Source organism: Lepidochelys olivacea, assembly GCF_965140295.1.
Source record: "Lepidochelys olivacea isolate rLepOli2 genome assembly, chromosome: 22".
NCBI classification, from domain to species: domain Eukaryota; kingdom Metazoa; phylum Chordata; order Testudines; family Cheloniidae; genus Lepidochelys; species Lepidochelys olivacea.
This window is the reverse complement of record NC_140432.1, coordinates 13,059,845-13,085,567: the sequence shown is the minus strand read 5'-3', so window position 1 is coordinate 13,085,567 and position 25,723 is coordinate 13,059,845. Positions and strand designations below refer to the sequence as shown.

The window sequence follows — 25,723 nt, the reverse complement described above, 5'->3', positions numbered from 1 at the left end:
ACCTATCAGCCTGTGTAGGAAGTCTCCTGTACATAGCATCGTCCAATGACAAACAAGGCGTTGAGTCTGAACTTCACTCTTAGGGCATGGCTACACTGGAAACTTTTCAAAGCGCCGCCCAGCGCTTTGAAGTACGAGTGTGGTCATGCACAAGCGCAGGGAGAGAGGTCTCCCAGTAATCTGCTCGGAGCCTGTCCACACTAACCCTTTAAAGCGCTCAGACTTGCTGCATTCAGGGGGATGATTTTTCACACTTGCTGAGCCAGCAAGTTAGAGCACTGTAAATGTAAGTATAGACAAACCCTTAGAAGAAAAGCCTTCAAACCAAACTCCAGCTGTGTTGTTAGGAAGAATTGGGGGAATAGTCATAATGAATGATTGCATTAATTTTGCCTCTTTCTCTGTTTGCAGATTTTCCTCTAACATATTATGCCTAATCCTATTTCCTGATCCGTATATTGTTGACGAACCGTTTGTTAGAGTATCATATTCACAATATGAATTGTTTTGATTGGACCCAGAGGTCACACGACACATTTCTCTTCCCGTCATTGAATGAGTGTAATTCTCACTCCCAGCAGGATTGTAAGAATGCTCACAATTTACTAATTAGAAATTGACTTTTTGCAAATATTCCGTAATGTTTGCTTACAACTTGCTGTTTTCAACATGCCTGGCAGGAAGCTCATGTGCTCGGATATTTGTGGAAAGTGAGTGCAAAAGAGGTGCAAAACAGCTAAATTAAATGGAATCAATTTCATCAAAACATTTGAAAGAAAGTTCCTGGAAATGTTTTTTGTTTGTTGGTTTCCTCTATATTTGCCACCACTGTATTGGCAGAGGCCACACTGGGAGAAACTAGCCACGTGGATAAATAGAAAATATAAGTTTTTAAGGCTGTGAATCTAACTTTCAACAGCATGAAACTGACTAAGATAAATTTTAATGGAAGGAAAGTAAAAAACGAAACGATGGTAAACCTGCAGTCAGGTTTACACCCTGGCTTGCTGCACAGTGTAAGTCTTCATGTAGACGTGCGTGCCCTGATCTTGCACTCGCAATATCCTAATGTTTTCAGCCACCTGTCCTTGAGCGGACTATAATAGAAACATACATACCTTCCCACACACTGCCCTTCAGCATAGGGGCTGCTCTTGTGGTATAGAGCCATAAAGGAGCTGCAACTATCCCCCAGAGAAGTCTTCTGGAGCAGCAGCTTGACATAAACAAACTTACACCACCCCTTGCCCAGGAGGCTTGAGCACGGAGTGGAATGTGTCTCACCATACTGATAACTTAATCCAAACTCCTATAGTGGCTGGGGGTGTCTGGATTCAAGGTTTTGGTTCAGCCTGTTACAAAAGATCCAGAAGTAAACTTCCCTAAAGTTTCGTCCGAGCAGCAGAATCTGAGCTCCCTCCACAGAAGGATTAATAGATGAATTAATCCCAGATGTAACTCCATTGAAGTCAGATGGGTTACACTAGGGATTAATTTGGCCCATAGAGCTAAACCATTAGTTCCTCAGTTTCCATTGAACTTTTCTTAGGGAAAAAAATGTGTGTGGTACTTTCCATGCGTATCTGGCTTTTTTACTTTGTCTCTAGTTGCTAGTAATTAGATGATTATGTATGAGGCTCCCTGTCATTATCATAACAACATGGCTGCAAAATAATTGGCTGGGGATAAAAAGCCAAACAGTCTTGTTGTGTGACTATATTTCTCTAGTACTTTTCATCCAGAAATAACTCTGGGAGAATAGAGGTGATGGGGAAATTAAAGAAAGAATAAAAGAGTTCTGAATATCCTCTTGAATGTTAAAATTATGTCACTTTGGCTGTATTAGAACCCTTTTTATTTTCATTTCCTGTGATTATTCTGGAAGTGGATCTCATGGCAGGGATGTTAAGTGAAATTTAAGCAAATATAGATGATAGTGAGTTTTGCATTCATATTCATAGGATTTATATCTGGACACCTGATTTTAAGCATTCTGCTCACTCAGTCAAGGAATAGATACAATATCATGTGTCCTATGTCTCAGATCAGCACAGTTCATACATCGAATGCTCTCCTCAAATTGCCCTGGTTCCACCTAAAAACCAAGAATTATTTGCAGAAGTTATTTTGCAGGGAGTTTTGAATAGCAAATGAATCTGAGAGCATCAGAATCTGTTAACAGGCAATTTGTAAACAGAAAAAATAAGCAAAATATATTGAACAGGATCACAAAGCGCTTTGCAAACTCTTCAGACAGGATCATTTCACCTACCACTGTAGTGTAACCAACTCTGGTGTGAAACACACAGCCTTAATTTTACAACTCCACTTAAGGTCCCAATTGAACAAAGTGCCCCTGTTCAGCAAAACACATCAGCATGTGCTTTCTATCCCGTTGAAGCCAATGTTAAGCGACTTAAGACCCTGCTTCACAGAGGTGGATTTAAGTATGTCATGAAGTGCTTTGCAGGCTAAGAGCACCTCCAGGAGCACAGAGCCATAACACCACACTGGAAGGCTGGTGCAGTGATGACTCCGATGGAAGTGTGCTACCTACTGAATCACCAAGCCGTGTTTTGCAGAAAGCTGGGGTTTTCCTACTCTCTTTTTCTCCAAGTACTAGTCAGGCTGACCCCTCTCAGCTCTTAATAGCTGATGGGATAACCACTGAGGAGGTGTGGATGTAGGAACAGAGTTATTTACAAAAGCACCCTACAGTAAATTTAAGGGACTGTATGGGTGTGCAGTTAGTAACTATGAGAGAGATGCTTTGGCAGCATTAGTGCAAAGGCACAGTAAACTATCTGTAAAGGAAAACTTTGCTATGTGGTCTAATCACAACACCTACAGTTCAGTAAGTGTTTTCACCGTAATATGCTCTTGTGCCTCACATGGAGAGGGAACTGATGTTCTGTTACAATAGCACAGTAGATGCATGCTTTGCATTTATAAATAATGCATTTATAATTCATTGTAAGATATATAAATAACACAGAATGCGTAATGCATACTGAGACTTCTGCAGACTCATTTTCTATAGACTTCATCTGAAATGCTAATTTATTTCCCTCCATTCTTGGATTCTAAACTGTATTTCACTTGCCTTGTTCCTATAGGGCTGCACTGCCGTAAATTGCACATTTGGTTTTAATAATGGTTGATTTTTGCAGTTCTATCGGTACTTGTCTCCAAAGCCGTCTTACTGGATACCGTACAATAGCAGGAGCTAGTGAACAACTAGCAACAGACATTCAGACTCCAGCAAATGTATCTCTTCAAGCTCTCTGGTAAAAGTTGCTAGCTCTGTATGGCTGGCATTAGGTTCATGCCAGAGGAAATGAAAGTTACTTCGTACCCAGGAGAAGTTTATGTAGGTGACAAAATCACTGGAAATGTATGTTACCAGTGACGTAGCTGTGTCTGTCGTGATTTCGTGCTGAATGCTAATCTGTAGCATGTGTATATATTGAGGAATATATTGCCAAATGAAGCTGTTGCAAATTCCTGTGACAGCAAGGAGTTTGTGTTCGCAGACGGAGAGATCAGTGGAGTGTGTCTAGTGATGCTGGTGGAATGTATTATTAAATGAAAAAATAAGTGACGGAGACAGGTCCACATTAGACTTCCAATAGTTACCAGGCTGTGCGGAACCCTCTCCGCTGGAATAGTGAGTGGGACCCGGGGAGGCTCTGGTTGCAATGGGATAAAGCTCAAGTCTTCTCAGGGACACAATGACAGGTTCATCTGCCACTTGTCACATCCTTTATTGAGAGTTCTCTGTGCGGATCTTTCTGGGAGCCACAGTTCTTCAGAATGGAGTCCCTCCCTGGAAGGACACCTGCCTCTGCTTTTTCTATTGGCAACCAAGTTAACTTGACACTTTAGTCTCAAGATTTCAAACATGGAAGTCTTAGATGTGCCCACAAAGTTTGCACACTTGGCTCTGCATGGCAAATGAACCATGGGATCAGATGGTCAAATTCACCGCTGGCATAACCAGGGGCAACTCCATTTGAAGCAATGCCTGTGGAGAATTTGGTTCATTGATTGATTGAGTTAATTGTGATAGTGGGAAGTGAGCTGAGGATCACTGACTCATTTCTCATAGGCCTCCAAACAGCCATAATGTGCTCTGCCATTATTGATTTTCAGCCAGATTTGAGCCTCTTGACTTAGAGAGATTCAATCCAGGCCTCTGTTACATTATAGCATTTTGATTCCAAGTCCTCATCTCAGTCTCCCTTTCCTCCTACTCCTCCTCGTGCTCTCTGATGGTATAAGAGAAGCTCTCTGAAATGAGTCATGTTTCTGCTTTTCCCTTATTCTGGGGGCTGAATGAAGTTCCTTAAATTTTTTTGCACATGTTCCGTTCAGGAAGGTGTTACAATAGCATCTGCTGAGGACCAGTACATGTCCCTGCAGTATCTGCTTCCCTGTACTTTGCTGCTTCCCTAATTACTGCAATTTCCCAAGAGCTCACTTCATGCGGGAACTGCCAGCTAGCAATTACATCAGGTGCAGATTCCCCAATCCCAGGGGAGATGCTGGTAGCCACTTGTTCATTAAGACTACTGATTTGATCCTCCTGTAGCTGGAGGGATGCCTTGCCTCTGAGAGTGGGGCTTTAATTTCCCAGCTTCCATCTGAGTTTAAGTGGTTTCCTTGGGGGAGATGCTGACAGGTTTTATTTAATTATTATTATTTTATTGCCATGACAGAAACCTTCTGGTTTTATCAAGCAGATTCTGCTGAGTTTTTGTTTCCTTGAGGGAAAGGGAACAAGGCTGCTGAGCCATCTGTCCAGCCCTCTGCCATGCTATTAAGTGCCCTGTATTTAATACTATGGGAGTGGATCCTTGTGATTTCTCTCTCAGCTGTTTGGAGAAGCGCATGCATACCTCAGGGTGACTTGACTGATTAGACAGCTACGCTGTGTACGCAGGCATGACTTGTTTGTGTATGTAAGTGTGAATAATTGGAATAACAGCAACAACTCTCGACTCTTCCATCACATCCTTCATACACAGATCTCAAAGTGCCTTACAAAGGTGCATAGGAATTGTCCCCATGTTGCAGATGGGGAAGCTGTGGCACAGAGTTAAGGGTGTGATTGTCAAAAACTTCTAAGTGACCCAGGAGCACAAATCCCATTGAAAGTCCATGAAAATTACCTTCTGAAGTCACTTAGGAGCTTTTGAAAATCCCACCTGATCAAAGTTACCCCGCAAGGCCTGGTCTACACTTAAAAACGTAGGTCAGCACAGCTGTGGGATTCACGTCCATACCTCAAGTGAGGTAGCTATGTCAACTGACTCCTGGTGTACCCACAGCTCGGTCAATGGAAGAATGCTGCCATCAACCTAGCTACCCTTGCTCAGGGAGGTGGCATCTTACAGCGATGGAAACCCCCCTCCCTCTTATGTCAGTTTAGTGCATCTGCAGTGCAGGGTTATGCCAGCACAGCTACAGCACCACAGCTATGCTGCTGCAGTCCCTACAGTGTCGATGTGAAGTTAGAAGCAGAGCTAGGGGAACAAGGGGAGACCTGCAAAGGTTCCTAACTCCCAGCGCAAGTTAGTGCCTAACTGCCATTTGTGCGTTTGCAGGTCTCCCTCGTAGTCCACCTATCTTCGGTCCGATTCCCCTGCTCTCGCCCCTAGGCTGAAGTTTTAACTCGGTGTGTAGTTTTCTGAACCTAGTGCTGCTTTCTTAGAGGGACGTAATTTGAGATGGCAGCAGTCCCCTAGCCTGGAGTCAACGGCTGTGCGTACTCTATCGCCAGGGGTGGCTTCCCCTGCTTGTGTGTACATACTTGTGGAAGCTCAGTGAGAGCTAGCAGGAGTATTAGTAGTAGGGTAGCTATAGCAGCACGGGTAGCTGAGCCGTGCCAAGAATAAAACCTGGCACTGGTTGGTACGTCTTTGGCGTGACTCAACGGTGCCTCAGTTGCCGCTGCCCATGCTATTGTGACTACACTACTATTTACACTTGTGCCAGCTCCCGTGAGCATGTGTCCACAAACAGGACAATCACCCGCATAGCGAAAGGGAGACGTACTGTTAGAGCTGGGGTCTTGGAGTCATGGCTTTTGTGTTCAGTTCCCACCAGTGACGTATGCGACCATGAACAAGTCACTTATCTTATCTGGGGTGCCTTAGTTTTATTATCTCTAAGCCAGGGGTTAAAATACATCACATGGGAGGCTGTACAGCTTAATTCATTACTTTTAAATCTTGTTGAGATACTAAGGTGAAATTTGTTTTGTAAAGTGCAAATCGTTTTAAAGAACATCCTCATCATACCGTCTTTTCAAAAAACATATCAAGTCCAGTCTTGAAACAAGATAGGTTTTTTGCCCCCCTACTCCTATTGGAAGGCTGTTCCTGAACTTCACTCCTCTGATTATTAGTTAGAAACCTCTATCTAATTTCAAGCTTAAATTTGGTGCCATTTGTTCTTGTGCCAGCATTGGCCCTTCACTTAAATCACTCCTCTCCTCCCTAGTGCTTATTCCTTTGATGTGTTTATAAACAGCGATCATATCTCCTCTCCTCTTTCCTTTTGTTAGACTGAACAAGCCAAGCTCCTTAAATCTCCTCTCACAAGGTAGGTTCTCCATTCCTTTGATCATCCTCCTAGCCCTTCTCTGCACCTGTTCCAGTTTGAATTCATTTTTGTTAAACATGGGAGACCACAATTATGCAAACTATTCCAGATGAGGTCTTACCAGTGCCTTGTATAATGGTAATTACACTTCTCTATCTCTACTGGAAATAGGTCATCATAGGATTGAATTAGCTTCTGACTTAAGCATTGCAGCACTTAATATCATCATTATTATTTATTATTACTGCTGCCCTGTTAGCAATGGGTGTGATCTTGTAGTGTATATTAATTGGGCAGTATCCTTTGAAATAGTTTGGGAGTCTTCTGGTTGGTCTCCCTGCCTTTTATCGCAGAGACCACCAGATGCTAACAGAACAGCAATATATGTATGTAGTTAGGTCTTGTGTGTTGGTATATAGTTACTAAACACCTGTCTGTGTGCAGTTTCCTCATATTCTCAATATTGTGTAGAGATCAAAGATGCAACGGATCCCAACTCCTACTGGGGGGAAGTGTGCGTGGGGGTTTGAACCTATAACCACTTATTCTAATCCGGAGGCAGACAGAGCTGTGTCTTTTATAGAATCAGAGAAGAGGAGAAAGACCTTTTGGGTTACTCAGCGTGCAACCGCAGGATGATTGCCTTCAAGACACTTTCTTGACACAAATATAAATGTTCAATATTGAAATAAAACATTTGCACACGAGGTCTTGTGGTAGTCTTAGGTACCGGTATATACTGTAGAGACTTGCATTGGGGCCCCATAGTGCAGCCATCAGCACCTTTTTAATTTGTGCCTATGCCTAATTATAAAACCCTTTCGTTATTTTAGACCCAAATCTACCTCTAATCCCAATACATACAGACTCGCCATCAGATTTAATTGCTAGACATTATTCACATTGGAGACATTGATTCCTGCAAAGTAGGTAATAACCAGCGTTATTTGTATTAAAGAAATTAATCTCATGCCATGCTAAGCTTCCATCTCCTCTACCTTGTCATGGCTTTTTTTTGCCTGATTTGAGATCTTTGTTACCCGTTTAAGAAGGTGTCGTTGTACAGTTTGGTTCTAGGAAGTTGATAGGCTCTGAATGTTGATAAGAGGGGACAGAAATGCCAGCTTTTATTTACAACTTTCTTTTAGCATCACTGTTTTTGTTCACATCAAACACTGGCTCAGTGGGGAGCCAGGGGAGCTTGACTCCATGCATTGCAGAATGAATGGCAGGTATATTTAGAATACATCAAAGGAGTTGAGACAGCTGTGGAATTGACTCCTGCAGGGGTTATTGACTCAGATGCTGATCCTGGACTGGATAATTTTTGATCAACAGTTAGAAATGTACTGAACTCTTGTAACCAAACCCCATAACTGGTGTGTGCACGTGTTTTCCCCCCTCTTTGTCTTGTTTGGGGGCTTATTGCAAATGTATAGACTTCATTGAATTTATTATTTTTATTAATTTTTAGTATTACAGTCGGACCTAGAAGCTCCAGCAGAGTTGGGGCCCATTTATAGGAGGCATTGTGCAAATGTATAGCAAGAGAGAGTTCCTGCCTCAAAGAATTTATAATCTGAATAGACAAAAGACAAAGAGTGGGGAGAGGTAGAGTTAAAGCTGCAACGCAGACAACAGGATTTGTTCTGCTATTTATACGTATATGTGCATACCAGCATGGGAATCTAAGCAAGCTCTGTCTGGTGAACTGTAGCTCTTCTCTCACACAGCAATGAGGATAAATCACCCACTATGTGCAATAAAGCTATGAATATGCATATCAAAGCATTCTGAAGACATCAGGGTGGCTATGAACATCCATTGAAGTAATTTCTGATGTTAACAGAATGCTGAGAGAGAGAGTGCTGCTGTATTTTAAATTTATCAGCATTGCCTTTTAGATATTCCTAAAAGTTACCATGTGATCTTAACGGATATTTTTTAATTAAAAGATCAACTAATACGAATTAGAGTTGAGTGTGAAGCAAGCCATTTCACCCCTACATCTCCAAAGCCAGGGGTGGTTGTGGCTTGTTCTCACCTCTAGCAACACTTGAGATAGAACCCTTTATTTGAGGATCTCAATTTAACATGTAAAATTGGAGTTCCAGATGTTTTAAGAAGGGTCCAGCTCATACAAAGAGAGGTTAAGTGACTTGCCCCAGGTCACACAGCAGGACAGTAGCAGAGTTGGAATTAAAATGCAGTGGGCCTGTGCTCAGACTAGTCCTTCCAATATACTACAAAATACTTATCCATCTGGCTGCTCCTGTCTGTTTAGCATAGCTAAGAGGGAAATAATTTTTCTAAAGAATTATTTGGACTTTCATTGAAAACTGTATTTTTGTTTTGTTTTTTGTTTTAGAATGAATTGCTTTTTGTGGTTTAAAAACAGTGAAAATTTTTCCACAGAAAATTTTCATCACCCCCAAAAAAACATTGATGGAAAATTGTGACCAATTGTTTAGTCTTTATAGGATTAAGATTCCCTGAGAAACAAAAGGAGAAACAATTTTAGCTCTTTAAAAAGGGGGAAGATATTCAGGGTTTAATTCTTCCCTGTTGTAACTACACTAATTCATTGGATTTGCACCAGGGATTAATTTGTGCCTCATGAGATTTTATTATATATCAGGCCTTGCAGATTTGCATGGCAAAAACCCTATTGTACAAACCACATCCTGTGCCCTAGAACATCTGATCGTGATGAGAACATTTCAAGAAAATCTATCATGATGAAAAAGAAAGAGAAACCCGCACAAGACCGAAGAGAAAACAAAGGTCCCAGCTAAAACCGCAAAATACGCAGCTGATTCTATCTCCTTTTCCTGTATCAGCTCAACCGCTGATCTACTAACATCTACTCGTAACCTTCCCTCTTCTGCAAGTGCATCTGATATCACTTCAGAACATCCTGTACCCTGAAGCAAGAAACATAAATAATCCCACCTGCTGGAATCAAAATATCGAGTGGAAAAACTGTAATAAGCAAGGGGGACTTTAGTTCCTGGATACGTAGTGACATTGTTGATATTGAAGAACCCAAAGTCAAGAGTTGGAACATGTTAAAGAAACCAGCTTCACAGGGCAAGAAGATCTTTAAGATCATGGGAAGTACACCAAGATGCTTGGCTGACAAAAGATGATGGGATCGCAGATAGCTCTGCACTATTGCTCTGTGAGATAGACTTCTGAGAACTGTTGGATGGAAGAGGGTCATGGCATGTTTGTGAACAGACTTCAATATGTAGGCTACTCACAAAGGAGGGTGATATTCGGTGAGGTGCTGAGTGCCCTCAGTTCCTGCCGACTTTGATGGGAGCTGAGGATGTTCAGCACCTGGCAAGAGGAGGATTATACTATTTCCTATAAAATGTCATCCTCTGCTCTCAGAGATCTATAACACTGTTGGTGAGGAGGAGCCATAGTTATTTGTTTATTTTTTGAATCGCCTTCAAATGCATCAAAACTCATTTATTTTAAACACATTTACGCCTGCAGCTATTTAACCACTAGAGAGCAGCAGGATCTCACTGGAGGAAGGATCCCTTTGCTGTGCCCCACTCCTACCATAGCTGGTCATAGGGAATCTCTCAGAGAGTGATGGGGGAAGTTCAGAAGGCAAGAGTGGATTGGAAAAGGGAACCCGGATCCAATGTGAAGAGCTTACTTAAATTCCAGAAACTCTTGATCCCACTGTCTCATGGCAAATGTTAAGTGCTCAGTCGCAGAGGCTGCACTTATGTCACAGCCCTTATGGCCAGGGGAACAGTGTTGTAAAATGCATTTGAGATTCTGTCCTGCAGGCAACTTCAGATACCAACTTAGCCTTGGCATGGAAGAGGGGGACTGGAACCGTCCAGGTCTGAGCTTTTCCAAAGGTCAGGGATGCTGGGATCAAGGATTTTGCCTTCAGTCCTTCTTTATCATTATCTGTATTGCAGTAGCTCCTAAGAGCCCCCCGTCACGGACTAGGACAAAAAGATGGGCCCTGCCCTAAAGTGTTTACCCCTTTACTTGTCGCTCGGATATGGAGAGCAAATAATGATACCTAGCCCTTATGTAGCGCTTTCCATCAGTAGATCTCAAAGCACTTTACCAAGGAGGTCAATATCCCCATTTTACAGATCAGGAAACTGAAACCCAGAGAGGCGAAATGACCAGCTCATGGTCACCCAGCAGCAGAGCCAGGACTAGAGTCCTGGACCAGTGGTCTCTCCAGTAGCCTACCTGTTGTTTCTCCCCTATCCATGGTAGACACTGTTACATGCTGTAACAAGTAATAAGTAATCATACTGACAGCGAGATCTTGTGTGCTTAATAAAACACCTTTTGAGGAGCATGAAAGTCCTGCCAGTTGCTGTTTAAAAATAACAAAAAAGTCCCTGCAGGTTACAATTTGCTTTCCACAGCACTGTGCTGGGCCTGCCTGCATTCATCATCATGGCACATGGATTAGATGAGGGTTTGAATGTTAGATACAAGCCTTTCAACTTTAGAGTTAAAGGAGTTCATCCATTTCCTCACTTATGAAGGTTAGGCTTAGTATATGGTGATGCTGAGAGAGAGGTTTACCCAGGAGTATCCCCCCCCCCAAGCTTCTTTATTAAAGCAACTAGAATAAGCTACAATTGAAACAGATTTTCCTTTGACACAGGGCCCGCAAGTTTAAGTTCAAATGCCTGAGAGAGAGGAAATTAGCCTAGTACACAATATATAATGCTGTTATTGGACATGCTAGCTCAAAGTTAAGTGCTGGGCAAATAATGCAAAACAAGCCCCTTTAAAAATTATTAGGATTTTTAGATGAATTAGCTTTGACCAGGCTCCATGTGCTACCTGTCAGTTTTCTGTGAAGATTCAAGTGATCGCATTTTACTGACCCGAATACTCATGAAATGCTAATTTCCAAGCACCGTGTGCAACTGTTTGCAGAATGGGTTTTTTAATTTGTTTTTACTTATATTAATTTACATGCTCCCCATCCATTCAGGGAACACTGGCAATACCCACGTGACTTATCTGATGTATCCCAGCTGAGCAACATGGTTTGATTTCCATTGCAGTTGCCCCTTCTGGTTCATGCAATTTTTATGCCTGCTGGCTCAGAGGGATGTGTCAAGCCCTTGGACTGTGTATTTTGCCTTTCATCTAAGGATCTCAACGTGATGTACAAACATTTCATAATTAAGCTTTTATGCCCCCTGTAAAGTAGGCAAGTATCATTATCCCCTTCTTACAGACTGAGAAACAGAAGCGCAGAGTTGTGAAATGACTTTTTTTCAAGAATCCGTGGGAGAACTGGGATCGGAACCAAGGAGCCCTGATACCAAGCCCTCTGCTACAGCCACATTTTGTCTCCCTAGCAATCACGCAGTGTTAAGCCTTCTCAGAGTGTTCTGCCTGCTTAAGACTTTTTGTGTTGCTTGCCGTCCTAAGGGAATTGTTGAGAAACCATTTACATGGTATAAAAAATGATGTATGAGGAAAATTCTCCTCTTGTGCTCGTGCATAAAACCCATTAGCATTAGGAAAATCCAATACACTCCTTGAGTAAAATCTCAATATAGCAAAGTGTGAAGTAGTATTGTCTGACACCACTTAGGCATCAAAAAGGGCTGAAGAAATGTCACCAATCTGCATGTGCTTTCTACTGAAAGGCACGCACAAGAAAAAAAGAGTAAGTGAATATTGGTAATTGGTTGTGGTAGGTGCTGGCGTGCTAGCCCCAGGGACAGATGAAACGGATAAAGCACATCACTGCCATTGCTAGTGCAAGAGTCCCCACCACGTGCCTCAGCCCTGATCTTGGCAGGGCGCTCTTTAAAACTGTTGACCGTGCTTTGCAGAATCTCTCAGTGGGAGTATTGGCTAGTGAGAATTATGGAGGTGGCTTTAGGGGATGTGGACTCTGAGCCATTGGGAATTGGATTGAGACCGCCAATTGATTGCATGTGACACACCCATTGGGGACAGGTTTCAGAGTAACAGCCGTGTTAGTCTGAATTCGCAAAAAGAAAAGGAGTACTTGTGGCACCTTAGAGACTAACCAATTTATTTGAGCATGAGCTTCCTCCGATGCAGTGAGCTGTAGCTCACGAAAGCTTATGCTCTAATAAATTGGTTAGTCTCTAAGGTGCCACAAGTCCTCCTTTTCCATTGGGGACAGGTGGTAAGGATTTTTGGTCACTATCATTATGGAGCTAGATTACAACCAGTGAGCTAGTGTCTGTGGGACTTCCCTGCGAAGAGACTCATCCTATAGCCCTCACTCACGTGAGTGATCCCAGAAAAGCTATGCAAGCCGCAAGAGAGGGGGTGGTATCAGTGACTGTCCTGATGTGTATATTTCTCTTTCCTCTCTCCTTACCCAAACCTAGTTGAAAGGCAAACTAAATCCCGTATTACGTTTAGCAATGCAGTTCACTGAGTATATATTATATCGCAGGGATCATTAATTTCAACAGAGGAGTTTTAAATGAACATGTCTTGGGAAAATACAAATATGCAGTAGGAAAGTGACATTTTTACTCTGTACAGACGATGCCTGTAACGGATGTGACATACTGTCTGCTATATCTCTACTATACCCAACATAAATGCAATATGTGCTTTGTCTAACGTGGCAAATATATTGCACATGCATGTACTGTTTATTTCATACATGCAGCATGAGCACTTCATGTATGCATACTAATGACAAATATACAGTATCCATGTGGCAACTGCATTGCGCATACAGCTACTTTGTGGCATATGTGTAAAACCCATGCATGCCAGTGCATTGTATACATTCCGTATATGTTGTATGCTGCATGCATCACAAACGTTGCACTTTGATCTTTGCTGCGTACATGAAGCGTATAGGTATATGAGTTGTTTGCTATAGGCATATCCATGCACAGTACACACAGAGTTATTGTATGCTATATGCACGCATTGTGCACATTTCCGAGTTGCATTATGTGCTGCACACATGTGGCACATGACTGCACAAAGATACACTACTTGTTGTAGATATTTATTTCTGTAAGAAGTAGCATAGGGCATGAACGTGGATGACACAGCCAACTAGCATGGAGGTTTTCACTTGTCCCTGAAGGATTTCCCAAATAGCCCCATTCAGGGGAAGATCATCAAGAGAAATGACACTTTTACTCAGGCGTTTATCTAATTTAGGAAATAGGCTCTAATGACCTAGCTGCTGAGGTTGTGGATTATAGAGAGATGATGGACAGGAGTGGTATTTATGAAGCAGTTTCAAGAACACTTATTATAAAATGAGTTTACCCATTGTAGGCAGGAACCTTCTGTGTGCTTCCATAGTTCTGTAGCTCCTGGGAGTTGAGAGGAAGTTATAAAGGTTTCCATTTTGCCTTGTGCAGCATGAAACAGTGAGTGATGGTTCTCTTACAAGCACTTTTTCTTTTGTCAGGGTTTTGTGCAGTACTTGGCAGTGCTCTGCTTACCTCTCCTCTGTGAGGGAAAAGGGAGTGAGTACAGCAATTGGTACTTGGACTAATGCCACAGAGAGGGAGAGGACATTTCAGGGAGATAGCCACCCCTTAACCAATGAGTGTGAAGGAGAAACTTTCCCAGGGGGCATGAAACTAGAACTGCCATTTCTCGGTTTCTTGTGCCTTCCTGAAGCATTTGGTTCTGGCCACTCCGAGACAACATACTGGATTAGTTGGACAATTGGTCTGATCCAGTCAGACAATCCCTATGTTTCTCTCTCCTTTGGTCCCATGAAGCCCTGTATTTTGTTGGCTTGGCCTGAAACTGTGTTGCTTGCTTCTGTTAAGGGGACAATTGTGAACAGAAGTCCTTTCAAGCTACTGTTGAAGCATTGGATTTTCTGCAAACCTCTCCCCTGGCCGCTGTTCCTTAGGGTTTGGGAGGTGAAGGGGAAGAGCTTTATAAGGTGTTGGGTAAGTTTCGGTCCCATACTGAACTTTAAGATGTAAAGTCTAAATTCTAAGATTCTGGTATCTGAAAACTCGGGAGCAGGCAGGGCTGATTTAAGGCACATACGTAACCTCAGAAAGCCAAAAGAGAGAAGAGGGAACAAGAATTTACTTCAAACTCAAACACTCCAGTAAAAAAATTATAATTTGTTCAGAGGATAAAGCAGATATTTTTACAGGTCAACATCTAGGTTCATTTCTGTGTGTGTTAGCCTGGAAGAACATTTATCCTTTGGTGAGCCTAGGCCACTGATTTAATGTATATCTGTGCACTGCTGCACTTGATTGATGGAATGTAACTACAGCTGCTTGTGCATATGTGACTATGTTGGGTGGTAGCCTATGAAGGTTGTGAGCCCTAATACTGGTACCCCAAAGAGTCTTTAGCTCAAGTGGTAGAGGCTTGTGTTTGTGGACCCAGAGTCCTGATGCTGCATGTGTATAGTTCAGCATGTGGTATGTGTTGGTAACAGTGGATTTTGTTACACCTGAATGTAACACCAGGTGTTTTCCTGGGTGGAATAAAGGCAAGGTATGCTCAAACTGCTAAGGACAGCCAGGAGAGCTGGGTACACCTTTGAAGTGGGTTGTGCTGACAGTTGGCACAGCAATACCTGATGGCATTTTCAGGCACTCTGCAATATGCCTTGGGTCTCTCCTAGAGCTGGTGTCTGTATTGCTTTATGTATCGGGCTGGCTTAAATACAACAATCTACTGACCTGAGCTAGTGAAGCAGATATTCTAGCTGAACAGCACATTCTTTCCTATTCAAAGACCTTTGTACTCACGCGCTGGTTCTTCTGTGATTTAATTGTGTGTGCTGTTAGCTGTGACCATTATGAAAGTGCTATACAGGTACTAGAAATTCAGAGAGAGTTGGAGTGAGTCACTCCTTGACTCCTGCAAACTGTGTATGGGTTCTGAAAACTGACGCAAGTTTCTAGGGATATTCACCATAGAAGGTAGCCTAGCTGGGTGTCAGAATTAAGCAATGGCTGACCTTAGGGCAAGGTGTGTGTTTATGTTCTTGCTGCAGGGTCTCTGAATGACTGGCGTTTGCATTCTGCCGATGGGCATGTTTCTGGTTTCAGTTGCACCAGTGTAATCCAGAGGATATCATGCAATTAATCAATTTGCTCTGGATTCACTCTAGTGTAACTGTAACAGAACTAGGCACCATGCACTTGAGATGTATTAAGCAGCATGGGTATGCACAGTGCTGTACAAGCACCAAGCAAGATGCAGTCCAAGCTACAAGGCACTTGCAATCTAAATAGGACACAGAGAAAACCGCTCAAGTGAGGGCCCAAGCTCTTGGAGACTAAGGTTTTTGTTTTGCTGCCATCTATTTGATGGATTGGTATCGGACGGCTTTGAGATTAATAATCATGTGAATAAGAAGAGGTGGTCTCATTTTTGTGGCTGATGACCTTTGAAACACTCAACTATCCTCTTTCATTTGGACAAAGATCCTGTTCCAAAGAGCTCACCTTAAAAGGAAAGAACTAAGTATGTCGCTGCAGTAACAAAACACAAAAGAGCCACACGGAAGAATTTGTTTTAATTGAGCAGGGAATGACAACAATGAAGAGATTTTTGGGTGGCAACTGAAGGCCTTGGGTTTTTCTTACAGTGCATGAGGCCAAAGGTTAAATGCTTTTAACTACACAAGATATGCAAAATCCATTAGGAATAGATTTTAAAATGTTATTAAAATGATGTTTGTTTTTTTTTTAAAAAGTGAACGGTACAGAGTTAAAGCGTAGAAGTTTCTGCTTATCAGGGAATAATGTGCAGATTATCAAGGGGTGCGAAGTTTGGTTTAAGATCAGATGGCATAAGGAATACATAATCTGCAAATTGGGGATAAAAGGTTAGCGGGTCAAAGTACAGACATTGAGATATGAGGATATGTTGTTCAAATGATGGCTATGTTCAGGTGTGGAGTATAATGAGTGGATATGATGATGAGGATGGATTGACCCTCATTTGGTGAGATTTAACATTCAGTGAGTTTATGGTTCCAGTTCATGTGGTCCAACAGACAAAGTCTCTCAGTCCCTTTCTCGTAGTCGATGCATGATGTCGCTCCAGCTCACGCCTCCTGGTACTGTCAGTGGCCGGTGATGTGTTCGATGTAGATGTCCCTGGACCATCGGATGGTGTCTGAGACCATGAGGTGCCCCACGAGCCGTGCATAGTGTCGACCAATCCCACAGGTCTGCAGCACACGCTTGTTGCAGGGGTCCCAGGTGCCCAGGGCTCCGACAATCAGGGCATTCATCTGCACCTTGTAGCCCTTCGCTCTCACGGTGTCAGCCAGGGGAGCGTACTTTTCCAATTTATGAGCTAGGGCTTCGCGAAAGGCTGGGGTCCTGTTCTCCAAGGAGACCGTGACACTGACCAGGATGATCTTTTTCTGGTCCTTGTCGGTGACGACGACTTCAGGTTGCAGCTGGCTGTCGGTACCAGGGATGGTGCAGTTCACGGCAACCTCCCCCAGGCGATAAATGCATAGCCGTAAGCCTTTCATATTTGTTGATGACACAGGAAATATTAATTTTTAAAAAGAACGATCCACTCGGGCATAGGTGCCTGTTCAGTATTGTTGACTGGAGTGTGACATTACTCACATCCAACCTCTTTAAACCACTTCATGAATTACTAAATGTTCAGAAACTTATGGGTAAAACAATACTAAATGTGTTCAATACACTTTGTTTCAAGTTTGAAAGCATCAGATAGACTATGTTTAAGCCCATTTCTGGCTTTGTTGTAGGGCCTATGGGGTTTGAGTTCTGGTGCGAGAGGTGGGATATAGTGAACATGTATTTGAGTTTTTTTACTCTGTGTTTGTGTGTGTGTTTGAATATGTATTTGAGTTCTAGGGTCAGACTGTGTGTTTAGGGCCAGCACCCATGGTTTTAGGATTAGGATCAGGTGGCCTTATGCAGTATATACATTGCACCTATATTCTGCACAGACCACTTCCAGGGGCTGTGTATATCCACCCATTCCGGTTTTAACGTCTGTGCCTATTTGATCTTGTATAGCACATACGGTTGTACTTTTGTTTCAGGCTAGACATGTTGAGCAATGTGTCTCTAAGATCCGGTGTCACTGTAACAAAGCATTGTGACAGGATAAAGGCTAATTAAATTCCAAGCCATTTGTGGGAAATAATGCAGGAGACATTGATCCTATGATGATGCTCCACTGTAATCACTATTTCAGAGTAGCAGCCGTGTTAGTCTGTATTCGCAAAAAGAAAAGGAGGACTTGTGGCCCCTTAGAGACTAACCAATTTATTTGAGCATAAGCTTTCGTGAGCCGATGAAGTGAGCTGAAGCTCATGAAAGCTTATGCTCAAATAAATTGGTTAGTCTCTAAGGTGCCACAAGTCCTCCTTTTCTTTTTGTAATCACTATGTTTGTAGCATCCCAAATAAGATTGTCACTGTATCTAACAAGGTCCTGGTGCAAGAGAGTAGCATTTGTCTACTATACCATTATTGACCTGCTTGATTCTTATTGACTTAGAGGACAGACTCATTGAAATCTTCAGCCAAGCAAATGCCAGCTTATTTGTAAAGGTCAAGTTGTACATTTAATTATGAAGGCTAGTTTCTGACTGGCTGGGGATGTAACTGAATGTATTTTTATTAGCTTTGACTAGTGAATAATGAGATCCCTCCTCCTGAATGAACAGGCAGCGTAGATTGCATTTGGTGTAAAATGCATTCCTTCCTCACTTCACAATGTTGGTTGGGGGGACAAAGGATTAGACTTCGTGTTGGCCAGTCCTGATAGGTGCTGGGCATCTGAGACTCTGAATTGCAGACGCTGGGTACCTCTCATTATATATTATTTGTGAGGAAAGAGCCTGGTTCTTCCCATAAGGAATTGAATAAATGCAGCAGGGCGTGTGCTGCAGAAGAGCCTCTGCGAATTCTCAGTGTGTCACAAAACTAAGACAGTTTGTGGCTAGTATTTTTCACACCATGGGCTGAAGTTTGTGGTTTTTGTCTGACAACGGAGCCTCTGCGTATCAAAGAACAACACATGAGGGCAGGTGACTGGTGTCCTGTGTCCAAAATAAAATTGATGCAGTATCCTCAAATGTGAACAACTGTTGCTTGGTAATAGTGACTTAAAGGGGAAGATCCTGTATTTTTTTAATGGGAGTAAAGGCAAATCAGAATAGGTAGATCATAACAAGCAACTTATTAGTATTTATTCATTGGCGTTACTGTGGCGTTCATCATGATAGTATCTGAGTGCTTCCCATATGCTAAGAAATGTATCTTCACATCATCTTCATGAGGCAGGGAAGTCCTAGTGTCTCATTTTATAAATGGGGAATGGCTGGGGCACAGAAATTAAGTGACTTGCCCAAGGTGACACTGGATGACTGTTGCAGAGCTAGGTACAGAACCCAATCTCCTGAATCACCATCCATCCTTGTATCCACAAGAGCATCACGTTCCAAATCCTAATGGAAGGTGTGAGGGTATGTGTGCACTGGACCCAAGGGTTTTTAGGGATTCCATTTTGAAGGGAGTGTTCTGGTGCTGGCCCTTCAGACAGAAGTAGAGAACTTTTATTGGGATGCCAAAGAGAATGTAGCGCTTTCCACAATATTTATAACAACCCCACACCCCATGAAAATGGAGGTCTTTGCTTTTTTCTGTCATAGAGAAAAACTTCAGTAGTTTTGGAATTTTTAATTAAAAAAATTGTCACTGCAGGATCAGTATTTTGCCTGAAGCATGGCAGATTTAGTAAAAACTGCCATTTTTGAGGTGTGTGTGGAGGAAATGTTCAGCAAATTAAACTTTTTGAGCTGCAAAGGTGATTTGGTGAAAATTTCCAAGCATTATATTTGCAGTAATCTCCCTGCTCCAACTGAAAGATTTCTCAAAGCATAGGGAGGGCATATCTCACACATTTGAAGGATTTGTTAATCTCCTGAAGTCGTTTTCAGGGTTTTTCTGCATTTGCAAACTACTTTGAATTCACAACTATTTTTTCCTGTATTTTATCTGGGTCTTTTCCCCTCTTTCCTTATCAAGAATGATTTAGTTTAGAAGAAAGTTAAGTAATGGGAAATCTAACCTGTGTAGTAGGGATAGACGGACCCCATAGAATCTGGATTAGTACAAGTAGATGATCTATATCCTGTATATAGAGTCTATTTAGTTTTTCTCTGTTCCTTTTTTCACAGTCTCTCCTAAGCAGGTTGCAAACTCCAGAATGTTTGAGCTGGAGTCAAACTTCCAAACAGGTTCAAAATTAGGAAAAATGAATCCACCTATCCACCAATTCTGATGCTGATCTGAAGAATAATTCCTTTGCCGTGTCCTGGCAAGGAGCTAAGGGTCCCACAGCCATGCTAGATGGTGCTGGCAGTATTCTTAAAAAATGTGAACCCTCTCCAAGGTGGTACAACTCTACCAACATGGCTGGTAACCGAGATCAAAAGGGGCAGAAACCCAGGAGTGCAAAGAGAGCCTCTCAGAGGCACAGCAACATCTCTCAGGTTTGTGTGCTGCACAGTGAGAATTCCTGTTCGTGGATGGTATTTTTCAAACTGTAGGTAAGGAAGTTTGAACTCTTTCTCTCATTATGTAGCTTCTGGTTTTCAGAGCACATCAGAGAGGTGTCCGCTGTCCAAAATAAAAATGACCCAGAATGTTCAAGCATAAATAAGTATTGTTTAGTAATCAGAGAAATTCTTAGAGTTAAAGGGGCAGACCCTATGCTCGTCCAACTCGTCGTGTCTCACTGGGGAAGGTTCTCATGACATGAAATAGGGAGAATTCTGCACTCAGGGATTCTTTGTCATATGGGGAAGAATCATGGGATGCTGACGAAATCAGATTTTTTAGAGATCAGAGATAGACTTTGGGGAAAGAACCTTCTGCTGGGGCAAATCCTGGTGGTGTCTTGAAGATGGAGGAAATGGAGTTGGATCTTCATGAAGGTGTAACATGCTCTATGTGTTTTATTCTTAAAGTGGGAGTGTGTGTGGGGTTGAGGAGGGGGAATTAATTAAACTTTCTTGAGCTGGTTTACCTGTCCCTAATACAACATCCAAATAAACCTCACACATTTCACAAAGGTTTCCAGAGGAAATCAGACCCACTAATGCCTGTGGTAATGGTGGCCAACAAATAGACTGCCCATTTACATGCTGCAATACACTAGAAATGGGCAGAGGGTTCAAAAACTTTGCTGATGGTGAAACTTTGATGAAAAACTGAAACAACATTTTCATCTCCCCCAATTCCTTTTCCTCTCATCGGAATAAAGCAGTGCAAAACAATACAATAACCCAGCCTAGACTAAACCATAGCTATAATACTTCCTTGTATGCTGCACCATAGGGACTGTATTATAGGATTTTGGTTTCCAGACATGCTAGTAGGATGCTCACAATACATTTTCAGTGAGTAGTAACAACATCAGACTTGTGGCGGCTGAATACAAGGTGACTTACTATGGAGGCTGTTACGGCATTGGCTGTTACAACAGGCGACTGCAGTTCTCAGGTAGTTGTGAGTTCAGGTTTCACCGTGTTACAGAAAAATATTAAAATAAAGGTATCAATCCTTGTAATGAGAAAATAATACGACTGTGTTTGTGCTGGACATGAAACAACAAACCTTTTGCTCTTTTGTCTCCTTTAGTGTCTGTGTTTTCTTAGAATTAATGGTGTTTTGTGCTTTTTGAGATATGTGGCCGTTCACGGAGGGGGGGAGGGTGTCATTTTGATTGTGTGTTTATGGAAGTCATCTCCCTGATCTTGCTTCCCACCCACCCAAATCTTCCTTCTCTCAATCCTCACATCTGCTTGTAATCCGTCTGGTTTTGCTTGGTGCATTCCAACCACTGGAAGCAGAGGTGAGGACCAAGCTTCAAAATTCAGCTCTGGATTTTGAAGTCCTTCCCCCTCCGAGCCCCAGCTCTGGGGATCTTCAGTTCTGGGGTTTGGGATCAGCCCATTTCAGAAATGAAGACAAGCAATGAAATTCATCTCTGTATTTGGCTGTGGAGTCTAAATTCCCAGGTACATCCATGACAGAATCTGCTTAGATTTGCATGATTTTTGGATGAAACCATAACTCAGCCTAGCCTTGCTTGAAACCCTTCAGCAAAACTTTGGTGAACCTGATGGGGGAGTCGTATTGATCCCTTGGACACAGCACATTCTGCCAGGCTTGGGGTTACATTCCCAAAGTTTTGCAAAGCTCTTCCATCGAGCTATCCAGGGGTAACCCTTGATAGAAACCCTCATTTCCTCTTGGTCTAGTCAGTACCTGGGAATCTTCCACCCGGGGGAGTGTGTATTTGTTTTTTTCTCAGGCCTGTCCTGCATGTCGTCTTGTCTTTGTGTGTGGTGTTTGTCTTCTCAGTGTCGGTTCCTAAACTCAGGACCATCTATCACTAAGTGTGTCATTTTGGAAGCAGCCTCCATGAACCCTCGGCAAAACAAAGTCAGCCAGGATCCCAACCCCCGTGCCGCTGCTGCCTTTTAGCTGCTCCTCAAACTCTCTCCCCTCTTGTCCCCTCTGTCTGTATATTCAAATGAGGTGAAAAATTATATATGTAGTCACAAGATGGTGGAACTTGGGGTCCACTCCTTCCCCTCCCTCTGCAGGGAGGGACAAGCAAATAGGAAGGTGGGACAAAAGGGAAGTCTACCACTCAGCTTGAATGGGAAGTTATTTTCCCCCTTTATCCTCTTTCATTAGACTGATGGCAGTAGAGGCATGTTCAGTAATATAGAACCCACCCCTCGGGATTAGGAGTGCAGTTACACTTGCAGCAGCTGCCTGTGCATGTCTTATCTGCTACAGAAAAAGAACTTCCATTACCCGCCCCCTTCTCCGATTTTATCTAGTATCATTGCTTCCCTCCCTCCCTCCCTTCCTCCCTCTCTCTCTCTCTCTCTCTCTCTCTCTCTGACCTCTTCACAGCTCCACATTGCTCTCGGTCTCCCAAGACTGTTTTCCAGCACAGCTCTGGAGGCGTGTTCACTGAGCCAGGACTGGGCAATGAGCAGAGAAAACAGCAGAACGAAAAAAGCCAAGAGAGTTCAGCGGGTTGTCAGCAGTCCTCGTACCAGAGGCTAAACTCGCTGCCCTGAAAGAGACCAGGCAGGAGAGGAAGTTGCTCCTCAGTGAGAAAGGAAGAGAAAACAAAAGAGAAACTTTGAAACTGGCTCCACTTGTGGTCTGAGCGTCCTCCCCATCACCCCCGTTAAATGAAAGCACCGAGGAACACGAGATTTCTTTCTCGGGGGGCGGGGGGTAGGAACATGCTGAGCTGCGGAGGAGTGGAGAAGGGCAGCTTTTAGTGGTGTGTGGTTTGTACTGAGATCAGAGAGAGAGAGCAGAGGTGGGAGGGGAAGGTGAAAGGGGATCTGATGCCTGCTGCCAATATGACAGAGACCCTCCAGCTCCCGGCATTGCAGGTCCCAGAGCAACAGGTGCCAGAGTGCAGCCAGACCTGGTCCAGTTCGTCCACCCCCACCCTGCGCAGGAGGCGCTTCAAGATGAAACGGATGAAGAACGTGCAAGAGCAGAGCCTGGAGGCCGGCGGGTACCAGGACTCTCCCTCACCCAACAAAGAGTTCCTGCAACTCCCATCCATAGAAATCACCCCATCCAGTGACGAGGACACCCCATGGTCGAACTGCTCTACGCCCAGCGCCTCCCCGCGGCGCAAGCGATTCCTGCTGCGGAAGTGGCTGCGCGTGAGAGAGAAGAAGGAATACAGTGAAAGCAGGTATGTCATTGGCCAAACCTCCCATTCCCTGCAGCTGAGAAGGCTCCCACTAGGACAAGGCAATAGCTCCTACTGTTACCTGTAGAGGGCTCAGCCCGCTACCCACAGTGTCTTTGTCCCCCTCTAGTGGCTGAGCTATTTTAAGTGGCATATTAGATTGTTGCTGACTCCAGGCTTTTGGCCGTAGAGATTCATGCTTTTAGAGCCGGATTCAATCCCTGATTGCCATACCTTTAAAGTGAGTTTAGTGCTGGTGAAAAGTGTCAGACTGATGGCTATGGAGACAGAAGGCCCTAAGAGATGGGCAGTGGCAGGGCAGTCTTCCTGTATGCTACGCCGTCCATGTATCCGACCCCTGGCCTGCAGAGTCCCCCTGTAGAGAAGGAGGGGGGAGTTCAATCTTCATGGCCCATTCAGTCCTTGGCATCTCTGCTGAGACCGCCAAGGCAGGGACCAGTTAATGCCAAACTTGCTAGTGGTTTTTATGATGCACTCCCCTCTCCCTTAGGAATTGGACTGAAGTTCCCTAACTAATGTCATACAGACTGCTGCACATTTGTCAAATGGCAACGAGAGGACAGTGAGGGGCAAGCTGGGCTTGTGACTAAAGCATAGACCTGCACATCCAGGAAGGGGGTCTGAGCTCTGTCCCCGACTCTGCCACAGACTTAGATGTTCTGTGCTTCAGTTTATTCATTTGCAGAAAAGAGACTAATTAATGCTCATCTGCGTCACAAGGGCATTGCACGGCTTAATTCATGAAGAACTCTACTCCACGCAGCTTTTAGCAACAAGGCTGTGTCAACACAGCCTTGTCACTAAAAGTCAGCATGTGTAAATGCTCTTTTTTGGTACTTTGTCGACAGTTTTGCCGACAAAATACTTCTAGCCCCACGAGCGGCGTTAGCTTTGTTGGCAGGAGAGCGCTTCTGCCGACAAAATTGCGTTCATACTTTTGTCTTTTGCACTAGCGGGGGAAGGCTTTTTTAAGTACCCGTGAAAGACAAAAGTTTTGTCGACAGCTTTGCATTGTAGACAAGCCCTGAGTCTGAGATAGAAGGTTTTATTGGTATCCAATGTACTATTATAAGAATTGGTGCAGATCTCTACTGACCTGGGTGTAATTCAAACCATTGACCAAGAGATGACAGTCACGCTTTTCCCTTTCCCAACGCTATCCAGTCCTCTGGGAACTACAGTCCGAAAATTGGCTTGCTGAGGATGTTTTGACATTTGTCCCTCTGCCTCTAGTGTTAGAGTTGGAGTTGCTATTGTTATAAGTTTTGGTGGCACTGAGAGATGTGCGTGCATTAGCTGGGTTGCAACTCAGAGACAGAGTTCAGTTTTTTGCTTTTCACCAAAACTTGAAAAATTTCAAAGAAAATCTATTATTTTTTGTTGTTGTTTTCATCCATTCTTTTGCAGGAAAAACAATAATTTTCTTATTAGCTCAGTTTGTGGGCTTCAAGCCTGCATATGCATATTACATTTAAAAAAAAGTAAATTTAAGGAACCATATGATGTCCTTTTCTGTTTCTACCCTGTCTAGCAGGTTGTTCCATTAACTGCTATGTTGTCCCAGTGGTCTGGTGGAGGAGTTAAACCCATCAACACATCTCTCTGGGGCTCCAAGTCCACTCCCAGTCTCGCAAAAGCACTTCCACTAGGTCCAATTCCATTTGCAAACCTAAGGTGCTGCTTTAGCAACACCAAGTCTCAAGGATGTTCTGCTGATGAATGCATTTCTGTACCAGCAGGTGAGGAATGACTGTACAATGGCCTCTCTTGTAGAAAGTGATCATTTTGGAAAAAACGTTCCCTGACATTGTGAACATTCAGTGTCATTCAAATGATGGTTTAGGATACAGATAGGGATGGTCTTGAAAACATAGGAGAGATTGTGTGGTTGGTATGTGTGTGTGTTAGAGAGAAGTGTCTGAATTACAGAGTTCAGATTTGAACTTCACCAGGGTTGATGGCATTTTAGATGCAGCATTTTTATTTGGGTCTATCTCTGGGGAGAGAGAGAGAGAGAGATGTCCAAGGACATGCAGTTAGTGTTCTGGTTATTAACCCTCCTTAGCAAATTTCTGCACTCTCCCTGATTACATTTTTGAAATGGTGACTGGAAAAAAGCTAAGGCAGTTTTTGGATTAGGTGGCATTAGCATACCAAGGCCAGCATGGCACCTTCTCTTTTCATGTATTACAGGCTCCAAATCCATTCCTCAGCAATGGAAAATAGATCAGGTTTTCAAATGGAATTCCTCCCTTCCCAGCCCAGAGGAAAACAACATCTAATTCTTCTCCTGCCCTTTTCTGCTGAGCTTGCGAGCTTGGAGAACATAGAGGATCAAT

At 43.2% G+C, this 25,723-nt stretch overlaps 1 protein-coding gene across 3 annotated transcripts in view; it reads left to right on the top strand.

Moving 5' to 3' along the window:
• The window catches only part of GRAMD1B (GRAM domain containing 1B), a 226,579-nt gene that overhangs the window by 51,408 nt on the left and 149,448 nt on the right, over positions 1-25,723 (top strand). For 2 of the 3 annotated variants that reach the window (XM_084611624.1, XM_084611628.1), the window contains exon 1: positions 22,976-23,366. The exons of the other annotated variant lie outside the window; for it this stretch is intronic. In XM_084611624.1, coding sequence (XP_084467750.1) covers positions 23,005-23,366 — 362 coding nt within the window. In that variant the 5' untranslated portion in view covers positions 22,976-23,004. Of the gene's footprint in view, positions 1-22,975; positions 23,367-25,723 lie in introns of those variants that run through there. 3 annotated transcript variants of the gene reach the window in all.